The sequence below is a fragment of the Siniperca chuatsi genome, linkage group LG5 (assembly GCF_020085105.1).
Source record: "Siniperca chuatsi isolate FFG_IHB_CAS linkage group LG5, ASM2008510v1, whole genome shotgun sequence".
Classification (NCBI taxonomy): Eukaryota; Metazoa; Chordata; class Actinopteri; order Centrarchiformes; family Sinipercidae; genus Siniperca; species Siniperca chuatsi.
In genome coordinates this window covers 18,006,557-18,030,158 of record NC_058046.1, presented here as the reverse complement: position 1 = coordinate 18,030,158, position 23,602 = coordinate 18,006,557, and the positions used below count along the sequence as shown (strand labels likewise).

General features: G+C 38.8%; 3 protein-coding genes across 6 annotated transcripts; all 3 read left to right on the top strand.

Moving 5' to 3' along the window:
* The first annotated feature begins 127 nt into the window (after positions 1-127).
* On the top strand, positions 128-4,899 carry plbd2 (phospholipase B domain containing 2). Its single transcript, XM_044196846.1, has 12 exons — positions 128-365; positions 915-1,008; positions 1,120-1,278; positions 1,376-1,476; positions 1,579-1,793; positions 2,544-2,638; positions 2,784-2,944; positions 3,319-3,414; positions 3,529-3,600; positions 3,714-3,866; positions 4,025-4,187; positions 4,304-4,899. Exons 1-12 carry the CDS (start codon positions 154-156, stop codon positions 4,472-4,474), a joined length of 1,692 nt encoding a protein of 563 aa, XP_044052781.1. The 5' UTR covers positions 128-153; the 3' UTR covers positions 4,475-4,899.
* A 979-nt stretch (positions 4,900-5,878) lies between these two features.
* Positions 5,879-10,024, top strand: zgc:158398 (uncharacterized protein LOC568894 homolog). Its single transcript, XM_044196844.1, has 7 exons — positions 5,879-6,062; positions 6,499-6,684; positions 6,881-7,136; positions 7,234-7,333; positions 7,443-7,584; positions 7,681-7,821; positions 8,123-10,024. The coding sequence occupies exons 2-7, from the start codon at positions 6,523-6,525 to the stop codon at positions 8,141-8,143; spliced, it is 822 nt and encodes a 273-aa protein (XP_044052779.1). The 5' UTR covers positions 5,879-6,062; positions 6,499-6,522; the 3' UTR covers positions 8,144-10,024.
* A 136-nt stretch (positions 10,025-10,160) lies between these two features.
* Positions 10,161-23,293, top strand: morc2 (MORC family CW-type zinc finger 2). 4 transcript variants are annotated; one of them, XM_044196830.1, is made up of 28 exons: positions 10,161-10,295; positions 10,948-11,083; positions 12,552-12,605; positions 12,717-12,751; positions 12,841-12,909; positions 13,058-13,148; positions 13,251-13,359; positions 14,416-14,575; positions 14,740-14,851; positions 14,969-15,094; positions 15,181-15,260; positions 15,352-15,434; positions 15,603-15,688; positions 15,947-16,087; positions 16,174-16,328; positions 17,157-17,285; positions 17,394-17,499; positions 17,700-17,832; positions 17,920-18,003; positions 18,805-19,065; positions 19,218-19,463; positions 20,367-20,486; positions 20,833-20,890; positions 20,997-21,135; positions 21,231-21,398; positions 21,537-21,630; positions 21,859-22,047; positions 22,256-23,293. In XM_044196830.1, the coding sequence occupies exons 2-28, from the start codon at positions 11,016-11,018 to the stop codon at positions 22,322-22,324; spliced, it is 3,165 nt and encodes a 1,054-aa protein (XP_044052765.1). In that variant the 5' UTR covers positions 10,161-10,295; positions 10,948-11,015; the 3' UTR covers positions 22,325-23,293. The 4 variants fall into 4 exon arrangements, with proteins under 4 accessions (XP_044052765.1, XP_044052766.1, XP_044052764.1 ...); XM_044196831.1 differs by having other exon boundaries at positions 10,166-10,305; XM_044196829.1 differs by having other exon boundaries at positions 10,235-10,398.
* Positions 23,294-23,602: the final 309 nt, after the last annotated feature.

Below are 23,602 nucleotides of genomic sequence, written 5' to 3'. Positions count from 1 at the left end.
TTATGTCTCGTGTTGTGCGTGTTTGTGTAAGTGACTGACATAATGAGCGACTAAAAAGCACAGTAAGCGGAGTTGGTCTTTTATTTTGAAAGTACCACGAGTATTGTCAGGTGACAAGTCACCTGCGGCATCATGTGATATGTTCATGTCAAGATGGCGTCCACGCTGAACAAGATGTTTGCTGTTGGAGGTTTTTCAAAGGTTTTAGCAGCTTTATCGGTTTTGTGTTTTATGTGTGCGTCTGTTCGAGCCGAAATACGAACCGCTGTTATTGACAAACAAACCGGGCAACTGTCTGTTCTTGAAGGATATCGAGAAGATTATGTGGCTTGGGCGAACTTCACTGATGACATTAAAACATCAGGGTGAGTTGACTACAGGACTTCATTCTGCGTTTTTTTAATTGGTTGGACTCTTTAGTTGCTGGCTTCGTTAACTACACGTTAAATCATTAAAAAACATTTCTTGTACGGCCTGTGTAGCTCTGCCAGCTACACTAGCTAGCTAATGTGTCAGGCTAAGGTTAACTTTAGGGCTTCAACTAACGATTATCTTTTAATCGATTAATTTCCTATTTTAAAATACATCATACATCAAAACCCAGTAAATCATCTGTCCACCGTAACATTTCAGGGAATACTGAACATGTTTGGTTTTATAAAGAGGAAGCTGAACACAAACAGCAGTGATTCCCAAACTGGGATCCAAAGACCTGCAATGGTCTTCAGTTGAGACAATTACAGAAGGATTACATCTGTTTTTCTGAATGATTGTTGGTACAGCCTATGCCCTAAAGTGCAGGCAATTATTCCATATATATTTTATGTGCCACTGATATAAAACCTGCACTCCTTTGAGCCTGCACACAGATCATATGTTTCCTTTTTATTTATTCACCGGTGCTCTTTCTTCAGTTGGTCTTTTTTGGAGATCACTACCAGCAGTGAGTACAATGACAGTATCCAGGCGTATGCTGCCGGTGCAGTGGAGGCTGCACTCACATCTCAGGTCAGTTTAAACCTTCATTCCTTGTGCTCAACTTACCAAGCAGTCAAAATGTTTTTTTATACTTCCTTGACATCTATTTTAATCTAAAGATTTGGTATATGTATGTTTTAGCTCATCTATAAGCACTGGATGAACACTCTAATGGGTTATTGTGGGCCCTTCACGTCTGAAACCGATTACTGCGAGCGCCTTAAGGCTTTCATCACAACCAATCTGCAGTGGGTTCAGGAGCAAATAGAGAAGCAGCCGAGTTCACCCTACTGGTACCAGGTACTTAATGAGCATTTGTAGGATGAATAAAACCCCTTGCATGGATACAAAAATGTTTAAAGGCCAGAAATAAGATGGTATCTGTTTCTGCTCTCAGGTGCATCTGGCACTGCTGCAGCTGAAAGGTCTGGAGGACAGCTACAATGATGAGCTGTCATTTCCTATAGGGTCATTCTCCCTCAACCCATTTGGCTTCCTGTAAGTGGTTATCTCTATTTTGTGTTAATCAAACATGTTTGTTCACTGTTCCTGACATCTTGCTGTTGTCTCACATTCTCCACTGCTACCCTGTCCAACCAGACTTTTCCAATTGGGCGGGGATCTGGAGGACTTGGAATCGGCTCTGAACAAATCCAGCCAAACTCAACCTCTTGGATCTGGCTCCTGTTCTGCTCTCATTAAGCTGCTGCCAAACAATAAGGAACTGCTGGTGTCACATGACACCTGGAACACCTACCAGGCCATGCTGCGCATCATGAAGAAATACATTTTTGCCTTTAAAGTTTCTCCTTTAGGTAGTATACTGATGCAAGTGTGTATCTTGTTCATCACTGTCCCTGCTCTATTGTCCCTCATTATTTATATTAAAGGAATAGTTCGATATTTTTGGAAATATGCTTATTTGCTTTCTTGATGAGTTAGATGAGAAGATCAATACCACTCTGCTGTCTGTATGGTAAATATGAAGCTACAGCCAGCAGTCACTTAGCTTAGCATAAAGACTGGAAACAGCTAGCCTGGCTTTGTCCAAAGGTAACAAAATCTTTACTTCCTCAGCTGGTTGCCTGGCAAACTCACGGTGATGACAAGTTTCCAGGAAATAGTCCGGCACATAAAACCACAACTTGTTGTTTTTACACTTTGGTTTTTGTGAGGATTAAACAAACAGGATATATAATGTGTTAATTAGTGAGCTTCAGAGGTGCTGGTTGTTACCGAAGAGACAGGCTAGCTGTTTTCCCCTGTTTCCAGTCTTTGTGCTACACTATATGGCTACTGGCTCTAGCTTCATATTTACCGAACAGACATGAGTGGCATCGATCTTCAATCTAACTGGCAAAAAAGCAAATAACCGTCCCAAAAATGTCGAACTATTCCTTTAAACAATATGACCATAAACCAAAAGCCCATTTTTCAAAAACACAATTAGTTTCTCTTGTTTGAAGCTCCAGTAGTGGACTGGCAGTGTTGTTACTGTCTATGATGTGAATACAGATTAGTCTCACTTTATAATGTGCTTGATGTTTGTTTTGTTTTTTTCCCAGGCAAGGATCTTCTTCCTGGAGGAACTCAGGCATTCTCATCTTATCCTGGATCAATCTTTTCTGGAGATGACTTTTATATACTAAGTAGTGGCTTGGTGAGAACTCTTTGTACTTGGCACGATAGAATCGAGTGTTAAGACTAAACTGCAGAAAGTAAATGTGTTTATTATTTTACTTTTGGTTATAAATTGAGTAATGCTAGATTGAGTTTCTTGTTCTTAATCTATCTCGTGTCTCCAGGTTACCTTGGAAACCACTATTGGCAACAATAACGCTGCTCTCTGGAAGTTTGTTCAGCCCACAGGAACCGTCATGGAATGGCTGAGGAACATTGTGGCTAATCGACTGGCTGCTACTGGCATGGAGTGGGCCAAGATATTCAGCAAGTACAACAGTGGAACGTGAGTCTTACACACCAGAAAGAAACTGTCTCTCATGACTTTTTAACCAACACATTGTCACCACTTTGGTCCGATGTAATCTCCTGAGCAGGTTCCAGGCTCTGTTGTCTGCTGCTTTTTGTTCTGTGTTAAAATTCCCATTGACACGATTAGATAAAACCTAGTGTGGGACCTTAGGCTGCCATGTGGATTGACAGGAGTAAAGGAAGCAGGAAAAGGGCATTTATAATCAGGAGTGTTTGTTGTGTAATGCTTAGTCAGTTACTTCAACATCAGTTACATGGATATATAGTAAATAAATAAATGAAAAAAAATCGGTAAAAGCTAGTAGGTTAAAGGTCATATGCTCAGTTTGGACTGTGTGTGCTTTGTAGGTATAACAACCAGTGGATGATTGTGGATTATAACCACTTTACTCCAGGGAACACTGACATTAAAGAGGAGCTCTTTGTTGTGCTGGAGCAGATTCCGTAAGTCTTTGCACCCAATCTTTAATCAAAACACAAGATTATTTCAGTATTTCTATTCACGGCTTATAAACCTATCACTTAAAATAAGCTTTTTCTTATGTTTTAATACTGCAGGGGACTCGTTGTTTACACTGATAAAACTCAGGAACTGCTGGAGAAAGGGTACTGGGCAAGTTACAACATCCCGTAAGTATCCAGTTTGGAATCATTAAATTTTACATTAACATAGAACAAATGCAATTATAGTATAATTGTGTTATATGTAAAATTGTCTTTTGTACATGTGTGCTCATATGTAGGTACTACGTGAACATATTTAATGCCAGTGGCTGCAATGAGCTGGTTGAGAAGTTCGGCCCGTGGTTCTCTCTGGACCAGAATCCTCGGGCTCAGATATTCAGGAGAAACCAGACAGCTGTCACAGATATGGACTCAATGGTCCGCCTCATGAGGTAAGGCCTGTGTGTTGCACAGGTTTGGAGGTTGACATTTCCTCCATGTGCTGGATTGATCGGCATTATACAAACAAACTTTAACGTTAGATTTTATATTTTTATAGGCTAATAACTAAAATGTAATTTTATTTATAAGATGCAGTGTCTCTCCTCAGGTATAATAACTTTAAGGAAGACCCACTGTCAAAGTGTGAAGGCTGTAATCCACCTGCGAATGGAGAGAATGCTATCTCAGCCCGTTCAGACCTGAACCCAGCTAATGGAACATATCCGTTTGGCGCCTTAAGGCAGAGACCACATGGAGGGACAGACATGAAGGTCTTTATTTTACTCATTTCATTTCTTGTCGTCACCCCAAATCTTTTCTGTGTGGCTGTGGCACGTTTAAGACATGTCTGCTAAATCTAATGCATTGTGTGTGTGTTCCTGTGCAGATGACCTCCTACGGGATGTTTCGGGACTATGGTATGCTGGCAGTGAGCGGGCCAACATGGGACCAGGTGCCACCCTTCCAGTGGAGCACTTCTCCTTACAAAGACCTGATGCACATGGGTCACCCTGATACTTGGACATTCAAACCGATCAAAGTCACCTGGACTCCTTAATTATCATACTGTATATACAGTTGGCATGATAAATGTAAACTGCCAGCTGTGCTGTTTGAAGTTTTGACAAAGGGAAATGGTACTTTAATTCAGTGTGACATGACTTTTAGGAACATAATAGTCATGTTATTTATTATCAGAAGAGTGGCAATAATATTCTGGAAGTATTACAGTATTGCACTATTTGCATAATTAAAGCACAGAAGGTTAAAGAGAGCTTTGAATGTGAGGCAATATGACCAAGAACAACAACTTCCTGTGATAAAGTGGGAGCTTCTACATTAGATTATATCTGATTTTCATGTTTTGACGACATAAAATGTTTCCATTGGACTACATCTACGATTATTGATGCAGATGCAAATGTTCTGTGACAATGAAGGCAAATGTATTGATCATGAGTTAAATCATTTGAGAAATTCTGATATGATGCATTGTATGATTTTTTATTTATTTTTTAAATATCTTCTAAATGAACAGCGCCCTGATCGTTGCCTTTTAAAAAAAAAAAAAAAAAAAAAAAAAAGATTTAGAATATGAATAATTTAAAGGTCTAGCACACCCACACATGGAAGTGTATACTAGACTATATTCAAATGATAATGTAAACTTGAAAATGTATTTCCACAATAGCATTATAAATTTCCACATATGTATGTGTTATTTGTTAATCCAGTAGTCAGTGAGGCCCGGCTGCCTTCTTGCCTTTCTGCCACAAGTGGACTACACACATGAGCAAAGCAGCAGATGTCTAAGCAAGTGACGTCCTAACTGAAGACCTGCCTTGATGAGAGCACTGACAGATTACATTTTTATGATAACCCCAAAAGAGCATGGTGACATGTAAATGCAATAGACTGGGGGGTTGTTTTTGCTTATTGAAATTTCAAATGCAATTTTCATTATCAAAAATTTCATTTTCATTTTGACTTAAATATTGCTTGCATAAATGGAAAATCAGGTTACATTGTTTATTTCATTTTCAAATTTGAATTAACATTTGAATATTGTCCACTGTACAGCGGGTTACAACTTTGGAAATTAAATGTCAAACAGCTTTTCCATTTTAATTTTAATATAGTGATAAAACGCCCATATAAGTACAGTATATGAAAATGGGATGATTGCATTTTAATTTTTACTCAAATAATAATAAAACTTTATTTATAGAACACTTATCAAAACAAAGTACAAAGTGCTTCACAGAGAGAGAAATAAAATACCACAGTGAATGATAAAATATATATTTTTTTTACATTCAGGATATGCTTTCCGATAAAAAAAATTGCGTCTTGAGAATTAATTTTCAGTAATTATAATATGGTTAAATGTAAATATTAAAAAAAAAAATCTGGATGGAATTTATAAAATAACATGGTAATAAAACGTGTCTGGAGCCAGACACGTGACCCACGTCATCGGCGTCGTCATAGCAGTGCGCTCTCGTGTTGTTATCTTTGTACCGCTTTAACTGAACTTTAAACATCTTAAATGTCGAACTCCGGTCTACTTACCATCAAGAAACTCAGGTATTACTGTATTTTACCAAAACTGGTGACGTGATCAGAGAAGACTACTTAAATTCAAGGTATGAAGTTGTGTTTCAGCTAGTTAGATAGCAACATTAGCTAACTTAAATACAGTAATGTTAACATGGAGCTGGTTGGCTGATTAGACAACAAGTTACATGTCTCCTGTAGCTCTGCGATCTGGACTAAATGTGTCATCCACCATACTGCAAACATAAGTTTATCGTTAGTGCCTTCTTTTTGAATATCTACATGACCTGTTGTCATTTAAAGTCAAAATCAACAGTTTATTTAATCTCATTTTGAATGTCATTATGCTGAAAAATTCACCCAAAGATATATTCGAAAGATAAAGTCCTTCGGGGATTAGATACTCCTTCTAATTTACGAATGATCAGTGTCTTAATGAAACTGTCCCACTAGCACTACCAAAGGTACTGTGGACAAAAGCTGTGAAGACGTTATTAACTGAAGTGACCCGCTTCTTGTTAACAGCATCCCAGGTGTTTGTAGAGTCTGATGATGGGTCTCTGGCAGCCGGTGACCAACCTTAAAGATTATGTATCCCAGAATCCTCCTGGGGTGACATTTTTCCTGTGTCTGTTGTCTCTGGCTATCTCGTTCATCTGCCTCAGCTCTTACAGCTACACTTACCCTCTGCCTAACCCTGACATAGCAAAGGTAAGGATTCACTTATCCAAATTAATTTAGGAGAATGGAAGTTGTCTCATCCTTTCACAGTCCTTTTGAAGAGGATGTGTTCTGGTGTGCAAAGGAAACTTAATGTTGTGCAAGCTGTGACTGCATGTATGCTTGCGTTTCTGTGTGTCCTGAGCCGATATCGGCGTGCAAATCGTACTCTTTATTCTTCCCTTAGGACTGGAACCATCTACTGTCCTCCTTATCACAGTTCCAGCTATGTGTGAAAGCCAGTGCAAGTTCATCTGAGCTTGTCTCACCAGTCCCCTCTCCTCTGATGGATAAAGACACTTTAGTTAACTCTACAAAGACTCCTTCAGTCACCAATTTGCGTCTTAAGGTTCCTCTGGCTGTGACTACCAACTCAAATGGTGGCTCTCTGAAAGACCTTGGTCTACACACTGCTTTGAGAGCCAGTCAACTAAATCTTGGAGGTTGGTATTGCAGTGGACTGTTTTTTGTTGTGAAATAAAGTAAAAGTGTGTGTATAACCATAAATTCTCACCCATGAGTGATTGTTTTACTCCCCAGGCAATGAGATTGTCAATGTGACTCTAGAGTTCTTGTCTGGAAATGATACCTACACCTGCCTCATCATAAGTGCTCCAACACACCTCCTGCCCATGAGCCTGTAAGTTGATTCACACTCTCAAGTGTGTGTTTATAAGCTTCCTTTCAACTGTCTTTCAACTCACAAATGAGTCATTTTTGCATGTTTTTATGCATATACTTTAATGTAGACTTCCACCAGAGTGCCCTGCATCTGATAAAAACATTTCACCCATCCATGTGGAAACGAGCAACCAGCTACCTACAGCATCACAAACCTGCTACAGTCTACAATCCAAGAATGACCCTACACTCACAGTCATGTTAACACAGGTACAGTGAGTCCCACATGAACAACATATCTTGCTCAGCCATAATACAGATACCCTCTTGTTGTCCTGTAAGTGATTCTCTACTTTCATTCTTTAGGAGGAGGAGAGTGTGGCAGCGCGGCATCTGCTGGAAGTCAGCGTGTGTCTGCTAGGAGTTTGTTTGATACTCTGTTTAGCTGCTTGTATGACACGTTCACTCATACGCCGCACCTACTGGAATGGACTGGATTTACAAAATGTAACAGTCATTTCTTATATTACCACTTTGTTTTTGTATCTCTGACTATGGTAATATTTAGTAATTTTGATATGTGTGAACTAGACAACAGTTTTAAATACATTTCACTAATTGCAGAAATACTACAGTAGTATACATGAAATATATTACACAGCTTGTATGGTTTTAAAAATGCTTGTGTTCACTTTAATTAATCTGTCTTTTTGTGCACAACATCTAGATATCTTAAAACAGTTAAAACATTTTGTGAAATGTGCAGATACTGTTTTAACTTAACCTTACTGCTTTACTTTATTTGCAGGAGCCCTTGATTGACACCTGAACATTTTTCATCCTCTGCATCCCGAAGAAATCAGTTGGTGGTTGAGAGAGAGGAGCTATATATATATATCACAACTTTTAAAGGGGCACCCCACCGATTTTACAAAATAAACCATATGGGGTACTACTCAGTCTGTGAAAACAGTTGTATAATGTCTTCGGTGGCTCTGGAGGGAGCTTTCTAAAGCCTGAGAAATTAACCATGGTGATGTCATCAGTTATCTCAGCTTAGGTTTGGAGTCTAAATATTTTAGACTCCAGCGATTTACAAGCTTGTCTCTTACTAGGAACTAAAAGTCAGGATATTTCAGCTTCTGCTGAATCAATTTTACCATTTTAATCTGTCTGTTACAAGTTTCCCGACAAAATGAAAACACCCAATCAGTGGAGCATCCCTGTTATAGGAGACTGAAATATTATAAAATATCCAGATGGGAAACATATATGTGATAGAGAAGGAGTATATTTTGTAATGGGACCATGGTGTAATGGGAACAACTCTTCAACTGGTAATGCCTACACTTTTGACTGGTCATATATTCACTATCCAGTATGTTATGTGCAGTGCATCCCAAGAATTATTTGTTTTCTGTTGAACTGACTTGTCTACTTCATTTCCCACATTTCATGGAATTACTCTCAATAACTTCAAAACGGACATTAACTTCAGCTGAGTGAAAGTTTAATATGTTGAGAATAAGTGTTTTTGCAGTCAAAAATCTAAATCTAATATGTTTATAACCTGTGAAAGAAGTAGTATAGTTACTGCAGCAAAGGTCTTTGGGTATACTAGGCTAGTTTGCCTGTTTTACTACTTTAATTTACATATTTGACATTGAAAGTTCATTGAATCCAGATTCCAGATCTACAGATCCACAGTATTCTTGCATCCACCCACAATGTGTTACATCACTTGCACGGCAGTAGAAACTTTACGAAGTGCGTGTTGAAGAAATATCTCTTGCTCCTAATTGAATTTCTAAGCCACAGATTGTGTTTAATTAAGAAAATGAAAAGGGGTGTAACATCCTGTGAAAGTTGTTATGATACAGACTATTTGTAATACTTGTAAGCACAGTAAAGTGTGTGCATGGAAATTACCAGTGCTATGAACTGACATGTCCTCCAGACTCTAAGAAACTGAGTCTGTCCTGGATTTTCTGCGCTAACAGCTTAGAAACAGATAACTGCAGTCAAGAAGGCATCCTGTTTTCAAACACAATTTTCCTAGTTTTAGGAAGAATCAAACATTAATAGTGAAAAATATAAATACTAGGTTTCTGTTGTGAATCTTACTGGGAAGTTAAGAAACTTTACATTGGGTTTCTTTTTACAAGTAACCAACACCTGTTTCATTTGCGGTTCTGCCAAGTGAAGAAAAGCTATTAATGTAACCCTTTAGTCTTGACTTGATGTTTAATGCAGTGGAGCCCAGGACCAGCAACAAAAGAGGGAGATCAAATTTGGAGATCTGAATTTTGATTTATGGTTTTAATGTTTCTTTTAAGAGACCAGAACAATTCAAATATACTGTACCTTACATTACTGTTTAGCATGTCCAAATAATTGATTATTTAGGGATTTGTTTTCCTACCTTCCTGGAAGCCATTGGTTTCAGTTTTTTTAGTGCACTATGGAAATCAACTTGCAGTGACTTGAAATTTTCATTGAATCTCTTACAGTGAACATTATGCCTGATTTATCATTGTCAAAATGACCTTATTGTGCAGAAATAAACAAAAGGGATGAACCACCACCTAAATCTACAAAGGTTATGGTACTGATGTTTTCTGACGCTGTTGACATAAGTAGTAAAACAGGCCTGTATTGTCAATTGTGATTAGTTGACAAACACACAATAAAAACATTTTTCTTCTGTAAATCAATGTCTTCAATTATATATATGAATATATATTGTACTGATTAGACAGTCAATTCAATGACCTGAAGAGCCAGCACTGGCTGATGCATCGGTATTTTACCTCGTCTACGTAGCAAGACTTCTCCTCCAATCAACTTTAAGAATCTTTCAATGGTGCTTTCTTATTGGCTGAGTATCGAAAAATAGAGGCGGGATTTCTGCAGACCAGGAGGAAACCATGTAACCAACGACGAAGTGGTTGGATTATTCGCGGCCTGGCGGATTGTTTCATGTTAGGAAACGTAACGTTACAAATTATTTATTCCTCCTTGGACGGATTATTACACTAGCGCGAACCCACTACAAAGTCGCCGTCATATGAAACGGTCTACAAAGTCGGTGAAAATTACTTGATTATGGCTAACGTCAGCTACATGCTTTCACAGTGTAAACTAGCTAGCTACCGTTAACGCTAACATACATCATAAACACTAGAAGACGCTAATGTCCGCTAGCTAGCCTAGCCTGACATTAAACGTTAGTAACGTTAACCGTTGCTGTATAACGTCTGAAACGTTTATATCATATGCTCTTCACTTAACATGACTTGGCCTTACGCCACAGAAACCTAGCTAGACCAATGACTGACTTCTGCATAAATACATAAACGTTAATGTCTTAATAGCTAACACCTTACCTAAAGGCGCTCTTTGCCATAAAATTTTGTTGTTCCTAAGCAGGCCTCGCACGTGGTACCCCTCACATTGGGGAGGGGGGGCGCTTTCAATAAGGCGTGGGTGTTAACTTGTCCCCAATGACTTGTAGTAAAGCGTTAACATCAGCTGATGTCAGATCATGTCCATGGTGTTGGTTAATGGAGTAAGGCACTAAGGTACTTTGTGGGTTAATATACCAGACCTGTGATAGTTTTCTTCTCTCTTTAGGATGAAAGCTCTGGACTAGAGTCCGGTTTGACAGGAAGAAGACAAACAGGAAATAATTGCGAGTGGCCATGGACTACTCCAACTACAGCAACCTGAGCAGGGCTCAGCTTACCTTTGAGTACCTGCACACAAATTCGTGAGTACCGGCTTGCTGGTAATTCATATTTGCTTATAAACTTGATACTACACATAAGTATGATAACTTATATTGCAGACCACCATCTAGACATAGATACAACACAGTATACCAGCTCATCCATGTAAATGTTTTTGCAAGGCCCAGAAATGGCTGAAAACGTTACAACAGATCAACGCCCCAGAATTAATGTTTGTACAGATACACCTGAATATGAACATTAATAGATGGTCTAGATAGATCTATTCAAAGTAGAGGAGAATATGCTCTCATTTCTTTATGTGTCAGTTTGCATTTAATACCAGAATCAGAATCAGCTTTATTGCCAAGTAGGTTTACACATACAAGGAATTTGCATTGGTATTTACAACTTTGCCTTACGACTTTGAAAAATATATACTTTTTACTTAAAACATCAATAACTCCTGCAGATTTAATCATTAAATGCATGGGTGTTTTTTCAAACATTCCTACGTACGTCTTTAGTGATCCAGCACGTATATAACACAGATTAAGCCATATATTAAAATCGTATTGCTTGTAAACGTTTCAGAACATATTAACAATAACAAACAAAATATATTTTTGCCTTTTTATGACATTTTTACATTTGTAGATGAATACAGTTATTTTTTTCAAAATTCATTCATGTATTTCAGCGTAGCCTGTTACATGTATTTCATGTTTATATTGTACTGTCTTACACATAGCCTACTGTAACTTCTCATAGACTTGCACCTACCAAATTTTAATTAGTTCCTCAGCTGATGCGGCTCTATTTCTGGACAAACCAAAGACTTTTAGAGCATCTATCAGCTTTGGAAGTCGTGGCCCCTCTATCCTTTTGTCCAGCCATGGCCGCAACAGCTGAAGTCCAAGCTTTTCCAGGAAACTCTGTTGTTTTTGAGATCTTCTGGCGTTCCTGAGGTAGAAATTTGGCAAGGAAAACTACTTGCGCGTTTATAGCAGCAAGGTCGAGGCAGTTGAGATATATAAGGTTCCCTCATCAGTCCTAACTTTTCTTGGGACCGCTACTTGGATGGTATCTTGGCCGCTGTCCAATTCAGAGCTCACGTCATCTGTACTAGCTTCGTCATTCTCATGCTCCAGGTTTGCTTTTAGTCATAGTAACATTTACCATATTAATAAGGGCCCAAACAGATGGTCTGATAGTCTGTCCTTTGAGAAGACGTGACAATGAGTGGTTTACAGTGAACCAGTTAATACATTGTTAAATGACAGTCCTCTGTTCTGTTTGCATTGAAACATACTTTATCTCTCAGTAGACTGGAGGAAATACAGGTTGTATAAATGATTAACAACAGAATATTAATATGGGGACGAGATCCTGTCAACAAGTACCTCTTATACATCCTCTTTCTCTGACCAGTTTGCCCTGCTAACTCAAGTTAAATCCCTTTTAATAATAAGGTATATTGCATTAATGAAATTTGTCGTCTGTTTTCAGGACAACTCATGAGTTTTTATTTGGAGCTTTGGCAGAGCTTGTGGACAATTCAAGGTACCCATAATGATTTGCATCGGAGCCTATAAATGTTGACAAATTATGCAGCCTAGAAAACTTATATTAACCTGATATCTTTTTTGTTTCTTGTTCATTTATGTCTTTCAGAGATGCCAATGCCACGCGAATAGACATCTACACAGGTACACCTCACAATAACTCACACACTGAAGCATGCACATTCATTCATTGCTCCTAACATGTCTCTTTCTCCTTCCTGATTTGCTGACAGAAAAAAGGCCAGAGCTGCGGGGCGGCTACATGCTCTGTTTTCTGGATGACGGTATTGGAATGGACCCTAGTAAGTGCCACTTTATTACCAGAGAAATCACTTCAAGCTAGTTTTTATTTCACAATTAAAGGTGTTTGTGTGGGTCTATTGTGAGGTTTTCTGATGATATATGTGTTTTGTGTGTGAAACATGATGCTGAACAACTTTCTTTTATTAGATGAGGCAACCCATGTTATTCAGTTTGGAAAGTCAAACAAACGGTCCCCTGAGTCCACTCAGATCGGCCAGTATGGAAACGGACTGAAATCGTAAGACCTTCACCCAATTCTTGTGTAATCATGACATTGTGCCTTTGGTACATTAGTGTTTGAATAATTTTACACATCATTAAAATGTGTGTGTTTTCACAGCGGCTCTATGCGTATCGGGAAAGACTTCATCTTGTTCACAAAAAAGGACAACACGCTGACTTGCCTTTTCCTGTCAAGGACTTTCCACGAAGAGGAGGGACTGGATGAGGTCAGAGTCAACTGTTGAATAGAGGATGTCATTATTAGGGATGGGTACAAGTAACTTGATTACTAATTGTACCTAATTGATAGATTTAAAAAAACCCAAAAAGATTTAGTTGGGGCTTGCCACTCAAATTTACTTGATAATAAAATTAATATTTATTTAGTTGTTTTCTGCAAGTGGAAGAGTGAGCAAGCAGCTTCATCAGGCTCACATTTTTTCAGATCACTTTTTTTTATAGTTAATAGCTATGTGTTTTTGTGAATACACATGAGCAAGTGGTGTATATGCTACACAACAAATGTGAATATCAGTCAGTAAAAATGCAACATTTCACATTGTTGGATTGTTAACAGAAAGTCACAAAGACACAGATGGCCAGTTCATAATTAAGCTATGAATCTCTGTATATTGTGGAGAGGATGCTGCTGTATGTATTTTCAACTGACTGCACATTCGACTTTCTCCATAGCGTGTATTTGGTCATTTTCTTCTAAACTTGATCAAACAGATATAGAAAATTGCAGTAAGTGAATCATTTCATTTGATGAGTTTTAACTTTGCTTCAGTTACGAGGCTGCTACTTAACTGGATTGGTTTAGTTTTCTGTATTACTTTGCCTGTGCCAGCAATAAGAGTTGTCAGGTATGTTGCTATTTTCATACTTTTAACAAGCAGCAAGTTATTTTCTTATATTCTTATATTTGTGAGACTTTATTGTAATGGAAAAGAACTGCATGAGAATGTTAATTATTATGTGGTCATAAATTTTCAAGGAGGCACTCTAAAACTAGATTTCTTCCTCATGCAGTTACGCAGTCTATAAACAAGTATATTATATTATGTTAATATATAATATGATCTGTCTCTGAAATAACTGAAAATCACCATCTCTAATTTTTACAGCTTTTTATGGATGCCTAGGTTTGCTTAAGCTTTAATATTTGTGAATTAGGTTGCTGCTGCTGAGGTGCATTTGGCTACCCATTTTATTTTGTTTGACTTAGAGCTTCTCAAACAACTCTAAACTTGCTTACTTAAGGATTTTGATCCTCTCTTCAGGTGATAGTGCCCCTCCCCTCCTGGGATCTGAAGACCAAAGAGCCGCTGACCTCTGACCCAGAGAAGTATGCCATAGAGACAGAGCTGATCTTCAAATACTCACCTTTTAAAAATGAACAGCAGTTGATGGAGCAGTTCAACAAAATAGAAAGTAGCAGTGGTAAGCTTATGAATGTGTGTCTAAAACCTTTGTTGACTTATATGTGAAACACGTGTCAATATATTACATTTTTAAAAAGGTTATTTTTTTTAATATAAGCTTTAGTGTTGGGGAGTGACATGGTCGATTTTGATGCTTACTTTAGTTTTGGATTTTGTTAAAAGGTACTCTTGTGATCATCTATAATCTGAAGCTGATGGACAACAGAGAACCAGAGCTGGATGTAGAGACGGATCACCAAGACATACTGATGGCTGGGACACTTGTTGAAGGAGTGTGAGTATAGTTGTTACTTTGAGTGATTCTTGAAAAGTGACTCCATTAAACCATTTAATGATTGTGGTGTGATTGTATTGATCATTACTGTTGGCCATGTCCTTCCCTCTTTCACAGGAAGCCAGAGAAGAGGTCGTTCAGGGCGTACGCTGCTGTTTTGTACATCGACCCACGCATGAGAATTTTTATCCAGGGACATAAAGTCAGGACCAAGAGACTGTCCTGCTGTCTATATAAACCAAGGTAATATGATAACACACTTATACTGTGTCTGTAACTACTGTATTCCAGTGACAAGACTTTCATTAGCATTTTTGTTTTCTTAACAGGGTTTATAAATACACATCAACTCGTTTCAAAACCCGTGCTGAGCAAGAAGTGAAGAAAGCAGATCACCTTGCTAAGATTGGTGAGTCAGTGGTGTAATTTGTGTTTTCATTTACATTTTGCAACTTGACTCCCTCACTCTCATCAGTTAACAATTTTGTTATTTATTTCAGCGGAAGAGAAAGCCAGAGAGGCAGAGAGTAAGCGCATGGCATTGGAGGCAAGATTAGGAGAGGATCTGTCCAAAGATTCACGGGTAAACCAAAGAGCCTATTTTGATTAATCTTGTTAGATGCAAATATGGATGCGTCTTTGTAAACAAGCTTTTAAACTGAAACTGGCAAGTTTTTGTCTAAAAACCCCAACCGTAATCTACGGTTGTTATGTCTCAACTGATTTCTCCCTCTGCTCTCTGTTCCTCAAGGCAATTCTGAGAAAGGTTCAAGATTCAGCCATGATGCTTCGACGGGATGCTGACATGAAGAAAAGGATTCTCGAATCCAAACAAAAGTATGATAGACAAAATTGTAAAACCTTATTTCTCCTATTTACAGATTTACAAACAGTTAAAATTGAGAGTTTAGTTTCACCCCCCGCCCCCCATAGGCTGGTAATTAAAGAAATTTACCTCAATATTAGAATTTTTACTGGCCAAATTGATTGATGTGTAATTTTGGTATAGATTTGTCAACGATGTGTTCTGTTTTTTGCATGGAAAGGGGGCTTTGTCTATTTCCCATCAGTCTCCAACACTTTCTTGTTCCTCAGAGCGTTAAAGGAGCCCAAGGAGTTGAATTTTATATTTGGAGTGAACATTGAACAGAGGGACCTGGATGGGATGTTTGTGTACAACTGCTCTCGTCTCATCAAGATGTACGAGAAGACCGGGCCCCAGCTGGAGGGAGGCATGTGAGTAATATGCACATAGAGCTTGAAAAGGGATGTTTGATTGATTGTGAAAGATGTTTTACAGTTATGTGATTTGTGTGTTTTAGGGCATGTGGAGGTGTGGTTGGAGTAGTGGATGTCCCATATTTAGTTCTAGAGCCTACTCACAACAAACAGGACTTTGCAGATGCTAAGGAGTATCGACATTTATTGAAATCCATGGGGGAACATTTAGCTCAGTACTGGAAGGACAGTAACATTGGTGAGTTTCTCTGAATTGCTGGATTTCTGTTTTTCGCCAACCTGCACGGTTCAAATAAAAAAATCTTTAAGCCTTACAAACAGGGTTGTCCCTACTTAACAAGTTGTCAAATGTCAGTTTCAAGGGATTCAAATCAATCTGCTCCAGTTGCTAGAAAAAGTTTCAAGTTGAATCCCTTCTCTCATAAACAGGTCGATACATATATAATAAAATTGTTTGACAGCATTTTATTTACAAGAAGTGGGTTCAAGCTTTGGATAGAAACTGAAACACAGTTCCTGAACTAGTCAAAAGAGTACCTACAGGCGCTTATTACAGTTTATACAAACCTCCAGCACACCAAGAAGGTAAACAAATGTTATCCTTTTGAATGGACTTAGTCTTGTGCCATGCTCACATCACAGTCAGTGATCATAGTTTCTTGTGGTGGGGCGCAATGCAGGTATCTCAGCATTATAGAATCACAGTCAAGATGCAGCTTCTTTAAATGAAGAGGAGATGCTTAAAGGCTTGGTTCAAGTGCACTAGATTATACTACAAGGCGTCTGACCGCATCTAAAGGCAAAAGCGTCTGTGCCTGTTCCAAATGGTCACACTTGAAAACGGGTTGAAAAGCCTACCGTTATAGCCTCCTCCTGACTGCATTACACTGCCCTCCCAATCACTCTCCAGTGCGCACACACTTGCACAACTGCATTAAGGAACAAGTAGGAAAGTGTTCTCTTCAAAAATGCCCACTTTAAACATTTACTTGAATAACTTTATTTTTTATTTTAATAATGACCTTGTTGCTGTGTAAAATGCTGAGTGTCTGTGTGTGTTATGCAGCTCAGAAAGGCATAGTGAAGTTCTGGGATGAGTTTGGATATCTGTCTGCCAGCTGGTCTGCACCTCCGTCATCAGAGCCGAGATACAAGAGACGTCGCGCCATGGAGATACCACTTACTATTCAGTGTGGTAAGTTTCAGACCCATACACACACATTCACACACATACTGTATCTAAACAAACTAATTTATTGCCACAAACTTACACTGACTCTCTGATTCGGCTCTTCATTTTCAGATAAATGTTTAAAGTGGAGAACGCTGCCATTCCAGATGGATGCTGTGGACAAACGCTACCCAGACAGTTGGGTGTGTCTCATGAACCCCGACAGCAACCAAGACAGGTACACACTGAATGTTGTTTTATAGGATATGTCTTTAAAGTAGCAATTCATGCTATAATTAATTAATTAATAATTAATATAATTATTCATGTAACATAAGTACTGCTTGCCAATTTAGTCACTGTGTCACTACATTGCTGTTTTGTTATCAATGAAGTGTTCCTACGTGCTACATACAGTGGGTATTTTGTGTTTTTTAGGTGTGATGCTACTGAACAGAAGCAGAATTTGCCATGTGGTGTTCTGAAGAAAGACAAGCAGACAGCTGAAGACAAACAGAAGGAGCTGGCAGAGAAAATCAAACAACAGCAGGAGAAACTAGAGGCCTTGCAGGTACCTCATCGTTCTCTCTCTGTCTCTTTCTGTCGCTCTCTGTTTTGTGATCATCAGGACATGATAAATTGTATTTCCTCCTATCAGAAAACCAGCACCATCAAATCTACAGCAGATGTAAAGAAGCTACCACTGGAGGTCAGCATGAAACCAACAGAGAGCTCCTCTCAGGTACAAACTCCTCATACTGTGCTTCTTGTAGTTTTCTAATTCAATGTTATAAATACACCTGTCAAATTCTTCTCACTTTTAAGAAATGTTCTTGAGTTTTCACAAGTTTTGTTAACTTTGTAGCCCCAATTCATCTTACTATTTACCTCTTAAACTCTTGGCATCTTTTAATATTTTTTTTTTCTTGTATTTTATTGTTTATACTGGTAATATCACTGGAAATATGAGCAATGACAGGAAAGTTATTGCAGATATTTAAAAAAGAAACAAATCAGTTCCCCACACTTGGAATTGTTTTTTCCTGCTGGACTGTTTCACCATCTTGAACAGTTGAAAAAATGTCCCCTTCTAAAAAAGCACACCTCAGAATATGCAGTCATTTATAGAAAGTAAAGAGAACAATTGAGAGAAAATGCTGTGGCACTGAAAATTATACTTTTGTTTCTGAATTATTGAATTTGTTTTACTTGATTCTTTTTTAATATTCAAAATAATCAGATGATTTCACAGATTTTTTTTTACAAATAAGAACTAAAAACAATTAGTTTTATAGGATATATTTTTATTATTATTATTATTATTATTATTATATTTATAGGGAACCATTTGATTTTGCTACGTAAGCAGTTCAGTACAGACAAACTCGTCCCTGTGCTTGTTGGCCAGTGTCTGGTTCGTTCATAGTCAACAAATTAAGCACATAGTAGCTCACTAACACTGCTGTTGGTGGTGATCTTGTTTTCCATTCATTATCTCGCTGAAATGTTTGTTGTGTCTCCTTTGCTCATGTTGTCGGTTCAGGCAACTAGGTCTTCTGAAAGGTCCACAACACGTCCCCGCTCCCCACCGCTCCCAGCTCACCTCAAAAATGCACAGAGTGCCCCTCCATCTCGTGCAGCTTCCCAGCGCCCCACCCGAACACCTGCCACTCCACCTCCGCCACCCAAAGTCGAACTATCCAGGTCCAGAGCTGCAGCAAAGCCTCTTGCAGCAAAGCCTCCTGTAGCAAAGCCTGTGCCCAAAGCTACTGCCAAAACACCCCCACCCAGCCGCAGTTCACGGGTAAGTTACAGGTTTTAGGATGTTTTTCACTAATACCACAAAGTACCAGTGGAAGGTTTTGGTGAAAGTGAAAGTATTTAATACTGTATGGCTGCATGTCCAAGTTAAACCCAAAAACAGTGTGAAATAGTGATATCTGTCTTCTTACATAGACACCTGTCAAAGCATCAACAGCCAAACCAGCAGCTGCTGGACAACGCAAGAGAATCATAGTGCAGGAAGACAGTGAGGAGGAGGAGGAAGAAGAAGAAGAAGAAGAGCAGGAGGAGGAGGAGAGTGAGGAGGAGAGTGAAGAAGAAGAACCACAGACAAAGAAATCCAAGATGGCCGCAGCAGCTGGTAACCGTGGGAAAGTGGTAGAGAAGGCCCCACCTCCCAAATGTGACAAGTTGGACGAGGTAAACACGCAACATAATTCACAAGTTAAAGTAGACTTTCCTTGGTATCAGGTCAGAAACATTGTAGCTCAGAGTTATAATTGTACAACTTATAATATATCAATACTGCAAAACGTATACATGTATAGAATAAAAAAGCAGCATGCTGCATAAACCATTCAAGTGTTCACCTTCATCCTGTTAATCAGCCTGTGTGTGTCAGTCTGGGTGTGTGGTGCACTGTGCAACATGCTGTGAGGACTGCTGTGACAGTGTGTGCTGCTGTCGCCTTTCTGCTGCTTGTTGCCTTTCCTCCTTTATTACCACTTTTCTCCCACAAGGGATTAACTTCTGTGAAGTGAGTAAATGAAGGGAACAAAGTGAATGAGAGGAGATCACAAACTTAAATCCAATAGCTAATCAGGGAATAGGGTTACTCAGATTCTGGCCTGCTCTTCATAAGTATGTGAACATAGAAATAACAGCAACTAAAGTGCAGTAATAAAAGGCATATGTTGCTCTGTGTGTGCATATATAGGTTGTAACTGCCCTTTGCCTTGTGTTTTTATAAGTTATTTTATTTATTTGCCACGTTGCTGATCAGTGCAGATATTCATCTATATTAGGCTTTACAGAACATTAGTACTGTGGCAAAGCTTCTCATCATCTGAGCATTAAAAGATATTTTCTGATTAGATACTCTTGTGTTTCCTTGGACAAATCTTTTTATCAGGAGACTGAACTAAACTGCAGCGAGCAATTCTTCATTAGCTTTCTACAGTATTTGAATGGCTGGCAAGATGGTGACACTGAAATCAGTTGTAGGCTCATATAGTGACGAAAGGAAGGAAATACAGGCATTCCTTGATGGCTAAGTAGGTTACTGAACCTCCAATCAGAGTCCCTCTGCTGTTGACCTTGCAGGTGAAAACAAACCCACAGCCTGAGAAGAAAGGGGTTTCTACTCCTACACGGCAGACACCAACCACACCAACCTCTGTCCCTAAATCCATTTCCATGCAACAGCATGGAGCTAAAGCAAAGGTAGCTTTACTTGGTCTCTCGCTCTACTACCTTAAAATAAAGCTGGCCGACATCTCCTCTGACAACTTCTAACAATCATGACAATTTAATATTTCAACTGATCTGGGTTTATTGTCAAATTGTCATTCTCTCTTCTAACAATCCTCTCTTGAAACCGAAGTTCTATTCTTCTCTAACGGCTCTCGGCAGTCAAGCATGCCATTCTCACCCAATGCCTGAGGTCACACTGGGACTTTCACTTCTTTCATTAACAGGGTTGCAGATCATTTCTTTTAACCATACTGGCTTTTCAGTAAACAATGTTTCCCTGACTGCAGTGGGGGTAATGATTGTTTTGTTTTTGCAGGCATCTGAGAAATCTCCACAGCAGGAACCAGAGAACAACACTAAAAATGCTCAGAAAGGTGAGATGATGGACTGCTCTACACTAACATGTATCACACACAGAACTGGAAAAAGAAAGCTCTAAAAACTGGGAGGGATTTCTACATGTGTATTTTGTTTCTACAGATAAGGGTCTGCTGGTTGAAGTACGTGTCAACAAGGAGTGGTACACAGGCAAAGTCATTGCTGTGGAGGTGAATAAACAGAGTGTTCGCTGGAAAGTGAAGTTTGACTATGTACCTAGATCCACCCCTAAAGATCGTTGGTAAGATACTATGTCTGTGTTGCTGCATTCAGGGCACATTTTGTTGACATGCCACATAATTAATACCCTATATTTGTATTTGTGTGTCTGTGAAGGGTTTTTAAGGGTAGCGATGATGTCCGGTTGATGCGGCCGCCATCTCCAATCTCTCAGACACCTGACACCCAACAGGAGACCGAGAAGGGGCCGGCACCCATGGAGCCAGACACTACTCAACCAGGAACCAGTCGAGAGGTGACTGATAGTCTGGTCACCATGTTGAGGTGAGCTCATTACAATGAACCGGTGTTGTTACCACACACTTTGTTAATTACGACAGCCAGGGCGCATAGTTTCAGAATCATGCTTCATTAAAGTCTCAGAGCACTGTGTTGTGTTCACTGTGCTATTCGTGTTTCCAGGACAATGCTGCGTTACTTCTTCCCTCCTGCTTTTCGGATTCCAAAGGACGATGTTAACAGTATGACGGCTGAGGAGTTGGTGGCCTTTCCTTTGGTGAGATAGATAATTGATGATTTAATGGATTGATCCTCAGGCTAGAATTAAATGAAAAATAGAAAATGTAGTTTTACATTGAAAGCAATAAAATGATTAGAGAATGGAGAACTGTATCTGCCGAGAAATGGATTGTTTCCAGCAATGTCGACTTGTTCTTACTATTGTGTTTTCTTGTCCAGAGTATTGAGTGCTGGTGTATTAATGTGTTTTCCCCCCTCAATTTAGAAAGAGTATTTCCAGCAGTATGAATCAGGTCTTCAGTCGTTGTGTAACTCGTACCAGAGCAGAGCTGATGCCAGGGCCAAAGCTGTGGAAGAGAAGAGCAACAGCACTGAGGTCAAACTGAAGGAGGCAGACGAAAAACTACAGAAACTACGAACAAACATTGTAGCACTCCTGCAAAAAGTACAAGAGGTAAGACTTGTGCTTCATCTGTACTTACTGATTGTTCAAGAAACGGAACATCTCCAAAACTGTGACAAAATATGCCACTAAACTTACAAACATACCTGCCTATCAAATGGAATCTTTGTAATATAATTGCTGTTGTTTGTAAAAAAAAATAAATAAATTATGCGGTAAATAAAATAGCTTTTTTTTGTTTTTGTTTTTACACTTTCAGGACATTGACATAAACACAGATGATGAGCTTGATGCTTACATAGAGGACCTCCTTACTAAGGGCGATTAAAGAAGACAGACAAGAGAAATATAAAAGAGAAGAGGACGTGCAGACTGTAGACGGGCAGTTTTTCTTCCAGCCATTATGCTGATGACGGCTCCCCAAGGACTCATGCTTATGTGCAGAGTTGGCTGTGATTATTTTTGGGAAATTTTCATTGTTGATCCCTCCACTTGTTAAATCAGATAGTCGTAAGTTTGAGCTTTGATTTTGATCGTTCCAGCATTTAGTCAGCACCGGTGCGCTCTGAGTTTGGGCAGATGCTCAGGTGTTTCTACATGGTTGGGTAGCCTCCTGGCCTGTGGTTCTCTCTTTAGTCCTTTTTATATACCTGCTTATATATGTTAATCTATGTTTAAGCCATCCTATCCTGATTAACCTTTGAAATAATTTGTGTAGGTTTAATACAATTTATGCTCCCTTTATATAGTCAACTAATGCTGTGACAGACTACATTTGTTCCTCGTTTTGGTCCATCGTCAGGTGAGAATTGGACACAGCAAGTGACTCCAGACTTGGACTTGATTGGGTGATGCTCTGCACTGCAGCCTGTACTTAAACATTAGCTTTTATTTTTGTACACTAAAAACAAATCAGTGTTGCCCATTACCTTCCTCCATCCTGGTCTGACGAGCAAACCAGGTTAATATTTTACGGTTGGGTGGTGTAGCACACCCACAAACAAGAACTACTTACTGGGTTTTATCAGTATGATTATTCCCTTATACCCCTCCTGAGTTTAAGCTATGACTGTTCTGTGTTTATTTTTGGAAGGAAAAAAAATCTCATTTAAATGCAAAAGTTATGTGTTCATAAATATTCTGTGCCTGTGTCCTTACTTTTGAACAGATTTTTAACATGTCATGGAAATGTTTTATTAAACGGTGCATGCTTTCAGTCTTTTTGTTCTGATTGGAACAAAGGATTCTGTATTTTTGACAAATCTTTACTTAGAACAATAAAACAGGTTCAGCAACACCTTTGATGAATGTATATCTGTTATTTTGATACATCTGCATATGCTAAATGACAAAATACTGGTTGTGGGAAATGCTCATTTACAATTACATTTTGGATAGTCTTCAGTAAACGTTAACAAGCAATCATTTAAATATTAGTTTCAGTAAATACAACTCTTGAAGGGTCAATTCCCCTAAATTAAAAAAAAAAAAAAAATCCCACTTTCCTGCAGCTGTGTAGTTTAATTTGCACCTCTTGAGATTTCTGCCACCATCCCAGTTAAATGAATGATTTCATTTAAGGTGCTCAGAGCATTGAAAAACATTA

Coding starts and splice junctions, on each gene's coding strand:
- morc2 (XM_044196830.1), top strand. CDS start 11,016: ATGGACTACTCCAACTACAGCAACCTGAGCAGGGCTCAGCTTACCTTT. Junction 14,852..14,968: donor GGGACACTTGTTGAAGGAGT/GTGAGTATAGTT, acceptor CCTCTTTCACAG/GAAGCCAGAGAAGAGGTCGT. Junction 15,095..15,180: donor TGCTGTCTATATAAACCAAG/GTAATATGATAA, acceptor TTTTCTTAACAG/GGTTTATAAATACACATCAA.
- zgc:158398 (XM_044196844.1), top strand. CDS start 6,523: ATGATGGGTCTCTGGCAGCCGGTGACCAACCTTAAAGATTATGTATCC. Junction 6,685..6,880: donor CTAACCCTGACATAGCAAAG/GTAAGGATTCAC, acceptor TTCTTCCCTTAG/GACTGGAACCATCTACTGTC. Junction 7,137..7,233: donor CAGTCAACTAAATCTTGGAG/GTTGGTATTGCA, acceptor TTTACTCCCCAG/GCAATGAGATTGTCAATGTG.
- plbd2 (XM_044196846.1), top strand. CDS start 154: ATGGCGTCCACGCTGAACAAGATGTTTGCTGTTGGAGGTTTTTCAAAG. Junction 1,477..1,578: donor CTCAACCCATTTGGCTTCCT/GTAAGTGGTTAT, acceptor CTGTCCAACCAG/ACTTTTCCAATTGGGCGGGG. Junction 3,867..4,024: donor TCAATGGTCCGCCTCATGAG/GTAAGGCCTGTG, acceptor GTCTCTCCTCAG/GTATAATAACTTTAAGGAAG.